The sequence below is a fragment of the Buteo buteo genome, chromosome 30, assembly GCF_964188355.1.
Source record: "Buteo buteo chromosome 30, bButBut1.hap1.1, whole genome shotgun sequence".
NCBI lineage: Eukaryota > Metazoa > Chordata > Aves > Accipitriformes > Accipitridae > Buteo > Buteo buteo.
In genome coordinates, this window is record NC_134200.1 from 1,411,358 (window position 1) to 1,416,658 (window position 5,301).

The window sequence follows — 5,301 nt, forward strand, 5'->3', positions numbered from 1 at the left end:
ATATTTCTCCCCTCTGGAGAAGGCACCGAGATTCTAGTTGTCCTTAGGACTTGTTCTCAAGTGCTCCTTAACCCCTGCACACACAGAGATGCCACTGGGCACTGCCCGGCTGCCAGGAGGGGTCTGCAGGGCAGAGCTGAGCACACAGCGCGTGGGATGGGGTCTGTGAGCAGGGACAGGGCGGTGACAAGAGGACGGAGAAGCAGCTGCTGACAGGGACAGGTCCAGGCAGCAGAGACAGGGGCAGGGAGAGAGAGGGAGCTGCTCCCAGAAATGCCATGGGAGGGGGATTCAGGCACCTCCCTGCCATCACCAGAGAAAACCCGTGGTCTTTTGTCCCACCCAGCAGAGCCTCTGCCCTTATGGCCATGGGGACTCAGTCACCTTCTCAGTTGGGTCAGCCCTGAAGAGAAGAAATTATCAAATGCCCTACCATCTGTCCTTCTCCTGCCTCCATTGGCAGCAGGTCTGTAGTGTTTATCCATTTTTGTCCTCCTGTCCCTGCTCCTCTTGTTGTTGTCAGTGGAGAGGAATGGGGAGGGGGGATTTGGGTGCATTTCAGAGATTTGTCCATGTGAGTTAAATATCCCAGTCCCCTTCTAATCCCCAGGCTCCCAGTGATGCAAATGACAAAACTCTCCTTTCAGCACAGCTCATCTTTAGGACATTTGCTTCTTTCCCTGCCAAAAGCACTCCTGAAGTGATGTGTGGAAACCAGAACAAATACTCAAAACAAAATCCCCAGTTTGGGTTGAAGTGGGAGTGACAAAGCTGCAAAGCTCTTTGATATGACAAATGGATTTAATCTAAGATGACCCCATGTTCCTATTTACCTCTTCCTGTAGGTCACGACTGACTCCCCTGGAGCCCACAGCAGAGCCCGCTGCTCCCAGTGGCACCCTCAGCCAGCACCAAGGATATATCTCAAGAAAGGGAGCTGCCAAAGGTCTTTCTGAAATAGGAGAGGCAGCTTCGGTGGGGTTTCTATGAGAAATGCATTATGTTTAGCTCAGAGAATTTTCGTCTAACTTGTCACTGTCTTTACCCTCATGAACAGTGCCCCATGCCCAGAAGAAGCGAATGTCCAACAGCAGCTCCATCACCGAGTTCCTCCTCCTGGCATTTGCAGACACATGGCAGCTGCAGCTCGTGCACTTCTGGCTCTTCCTGGGCATCTACCTGGCTGCCCTCCTGGGCAACGGCCTCATCATCACTGCCATAGCCTGCGACCACCGCCTCCACACCCCCATGTACTTCTTCCTCCTCAACCTCTCCCTCCTCGACCTGGGCTCCATCTCCACCACTGTCCCCAAATCCATGGCCAATTCCCTGTGCGACACCAGGGCCATCTCCTACTGGGGATGTGCTGCACAGGTCTTTTTCTTTCTCTTCTTGATCACAGCGGAATATTCTCTCCTCACCATCATGGCCTACGACCGCTACGTTGCCATCTGCCAACCCCTGCACTACGGGACCCTCCTGGGCAGCAGAGATTGTGTCCACATGGCAGCAGCTGCCTGGGGCAGTGGGTTTCTCTATGCTGTCCTGCACACGGCCAATACATTTTCACTACCACTCTGCCAAGGTAATGCTGTGGGCCAGTTCTTCTGTGAAATCCCTCAGATCCTCAAGCTCTCCTGCTCACGCTCCTACCTCAGGGAAGTTGGCCTTCTTGTGCTGGGTGTCTGTTTGGCATTTGGTTGTTTTGTTTTCATTCTTTTCTCCTACGTGGAGATCTTCAGGGCTGTGCTGAGGATCCCCTCTGAGCAGGGACAGCACAAAGCCTTTTCCACGTGCCTCCCTCACCTGGCCGTGGTCTGCCTGTTTGTCAGCACTGCAGTGTTTGCCTACTTGAAGCCCCCCTCCATCTCTTCACCGTCCCTCGATCTGGTGGTGGCAGTTCTGTACTCGGTGGTGCCTCCAGCAGTGAACCCCCTCCTCTACAGCATGAGGATCCAGGAGATCAAAGATGCCCTTTGGAAAATGAAGGGGTGCTTTTCAGAAGCAATTAACTGATTGTTTTCTTTTGCAGAGCATTCATAATGTAACTCATTACAGGCTGTAGTGGTTTAACCCCAGCCAGCAACTAAGCACCACGCAGCCGCTCACTCAGTCCCCCAACACCCAGTGGGATGGGGGAGAGAACTGGGAATAGAAGTAAAACTCGTGGGTTGAGATAAGAACGGTTTAATAGAACAGAAAAGAAGAAGCTAATAATGATAACGATAACACTAATAGAATGGCAGCAGTAATAATAAAAGGATTGGAATATACAAATGATGCACAGTGCACTTGATCACCACCTGCTTATCGACGCCCAGTCCATGCCCGAGCAGCAATCCCCCGCCCCCACTCCCCCCATTTTGTACACTAGATGGGACGTCCCATGGTATGGAATACCCCATTTGCCAGTTTGGGTCAGCTGCCCTGGCTGTGTCCTGTGCCAACTTCTTGTGCCCCTCCAGCTTTCTCACTGGCTGGGCATCAGAAGCTGAAAAATCCTTGACTTTAGACTAAACATTACTTAGCAACAACTGAAAACATCACTGTTACCAACATTCTTCTCATACCTAACTCAAAAACATAGCACTATACCAGCCAATAGGAAGACAATTAACTCCATCCCAGCTGCAACCAGGACAAGAGGGGAAGGGGAAAAGGTTCTCAGCACAGCAGCACTGCAAGGGAGCACCAGAGCTGCTCTCTTTCCGCTTCCACACTCTCCTTCTGAGCCCCTGGCTTCATGTAAGGCCTGAGTGCTCTGTCAGCTCGGTCACAGTCCTGCTCTGAGGCAGGAATCCTAAGTGAGAATCTTGGTTCTGAGGAATTGCTGTATTTATACTCGTTTTGTCACTCTGTCCCCTGCCCCACTGGCCACTGGGACCAGGGTTCCCTCAGCTGCCTGCCTTGTGCTGACAACACATTTAGAGAAGCCCTTTTGGGTGCCCTCCCCGTGAATGGGCATTTCCATTGGCCCCTGAGCTCTCGTATTGCTGGCTCCATCCCTGCACCCACAGGCCAGGTGTCTGTCTGCTCCTGGGCAGGCTGTTCCCCCTCCAGCCTCCCTGCACTTCCTTCTGGTGTTGGACCTCCTAAGTCAGGGGGGTCTCTGTTCATCCACGCTGACCTCTTGCCAGGCCCTGCTCGACTCCTTGTGCAGCAGGCTGGCTTCTTCCTGGGCTTTGAGGATGTTCTCCCTGAAGATCCAGGAGGGTCTCACAGCCCCTTTGTCCTCCAGGACAGTCTCTCCTGGGTTCAGCTGGGATAGAGCTTATTTTCAGAGGAACCTGGGAGGGGCCACAGCCGGGACAGCTGAACTGAACGAGCCACGGAGCTATTCCATACCATGTGACATCATGCTCAGTATAGAAATGGAGAGCGGGCTGGGGGGCAGGGGGGGTGTCTCTCTTCTTTTGGTAGTGGAACTGGTGGAGTGTCAGGTTCCGGTTGGTGATCAGTTGCACTGCGAAGCACTCATTTTGTATATTCTTTTATTAGTATCGTTGCTGTTGTTGTAACTTCTTTTTTTGTGTTGTCCCAGTAAATTTTCCTTACCACAACCCATGAGGTTCTGGGTATTTTTTTTTTCTTTTCTACTTTCTGGGTCTCCTCCCCATCCCACCAGAGGGGGGCAGGAGGAGTGAGCGAGCGGCTGCGTCGTCCTTTGTTACCAGCTGGGCAGAAACCACAACACAGTCGAAGCACATCCTCAGTTACCTGAAAGCAGCTCTCCTGCAGTCCCACACTGTCATTCTGCCAGTTGTCATACTTCTCCACCATCTCATGGTGGTTACAGTCATGGCTGCCCTCCTCCTTCCCATCCCCAGACAGATCCACCCTGTCTGTCAGGAAGACACCAGCCCTAGACAGCTCATTGAGTGTCTCTGTCAAAACGCTGTCTTCCACACCCTGCAGAAATCTCCTGGTTTGCTTGTGCCCAGCCCTGCTGCCCTCCCAGCAGACTGTGGGGTGCTTCAACTCTCCATGTCATCGAGGTCCTGTGACCGTGAGGCTTCCTCCAAGGCAAGGCTCTGTGCACGCCAGCCTCCCCTTTGCACAGAGCTCCCCTCCACCTCCTCACCCTCCACCTGCCTTCCTGAGAAGCCCTTGGCACCCATGGCTGCCCTCCCACCCCTCCAGCTGTCCCACCAGGGCTCTGCCGTCCCCGTGGGGTGGGGGAGCACGTTGCTGCCTGCCCAGCAGAAAGGACAGCGCTGGGGAGGGGAGAGGAGAGGCAGGTAAAGGGGAAGTGTTTTGGTGGGTTGACTGGGAGGTGACTCCTGTTGCCAGAAGAGGATGATGCAAGGAGAGGCATGGTAGGTGGTAGGTGGATTTTGAGGTCACTTCTTTGGATATAACCCAATTGGCCAGGTGCTGAGGCAGGCGCAGTGATGTCACCTGGAGTGTCGGAAAACCCAGCCAGCAGTGCTGAGATCTTGGGAGAGGGGAGATGCAGAGGAAGGTGAAGATGGCAGGGCTGGGAGGTGGGGTGTGAGGCCATTTCTCTTGCTGCTTGACTTGCAGCATCACAAACGCCAATGTGGCACATGTGGCAGCTCATCCAGTGGAGAGGGGTAGAGGTAGGCAGAGCCAACATGGTTGGGCTGTTGCATGTGAGGTCACCTCATGACAGCAATGTGATTGGCCAGGAACAGGTAGGCATCATAAGGTCATCAATGACACTAGGTAGGAAGACTACAGACAGATGACTGATGACTGGGCCCTTGGTGAGGCCGTGCCCTAGGGTGAAGCCCTCTGTATGTGACATGGGAACTTTTAGGGCATGGCAGGAGAAATTGTGGGATGTGACAGAGAAGAGTGTGAGAAGGGACCAGCGGTATGGGCAGCACCCTGTGTCCTGGCTGGGTCTCACAGGTGGCTGCAGATCTGAGAAGTGGCCAAAGTGCACAGAGAGGAGCACCGGGGACCTTCTGGGCAGTCTTGTCTTGCAAGGCCATCAGTACCTGGGGAAGCCATCAGGGATGCCCTTGAAGTCCCAGAGGACCAAGGCAATGGTGTCCAAGCTATCACATTTGGGTACAAACGGAGAAAATCTGAGACCATTGTGCAAAAACTAATTGGTGAGGGTTATGAATTGTGGTGGAGAGTATGGCAGAGAAAGAGAAGGGTCACGGCATATCATGGAAGAAGCAGCCTGTGGAAGTTTGGGAAGGAGAGGGCTGCAAGGGGCCAGGTGCCTCTGGGGAGGTGGTTGGTCAGTGCTGGTCTGGCCAAAGCCTGTGCCTGATCACTGCCGTCTGTCCTGCTTATGCTACTGGTTTCAGTGGCGGTAGAGTTAAT

General features: G+C 53.5%; 1 protein-coding gene across 1 annotated transcript; it reads left to right on the forward strand.

Moving 5' to 3' along the window:
- The first annotated feature begins 1,080 nt into the window (after positions 1-1,080).
- Positions 1,081-2,016, forward strand: LOC142025935 (olfactory receptor 14A16-like). The gene has a single exon (XM_075018679.1). It carries the CDS (start codon positions 1,081-1,083, stop codon positions 2,014-2,016), a length of 936 nt encoding a protein of 311 aa, XP_074874780.1.
- The last annotated feature ends 3,285 nt before the right edge of the window (positions 2,017-5,301 follow it).

Excerpts from the sequence above, each read along its gene's own strand:
- LOC142025935 (XM_075018679.1), top strand. The coding sequence starts at position 1,081 with ATGTCCAACAGCAGCTCCATCACCGAGTTCCTCCTCCTGGCATTTGCA.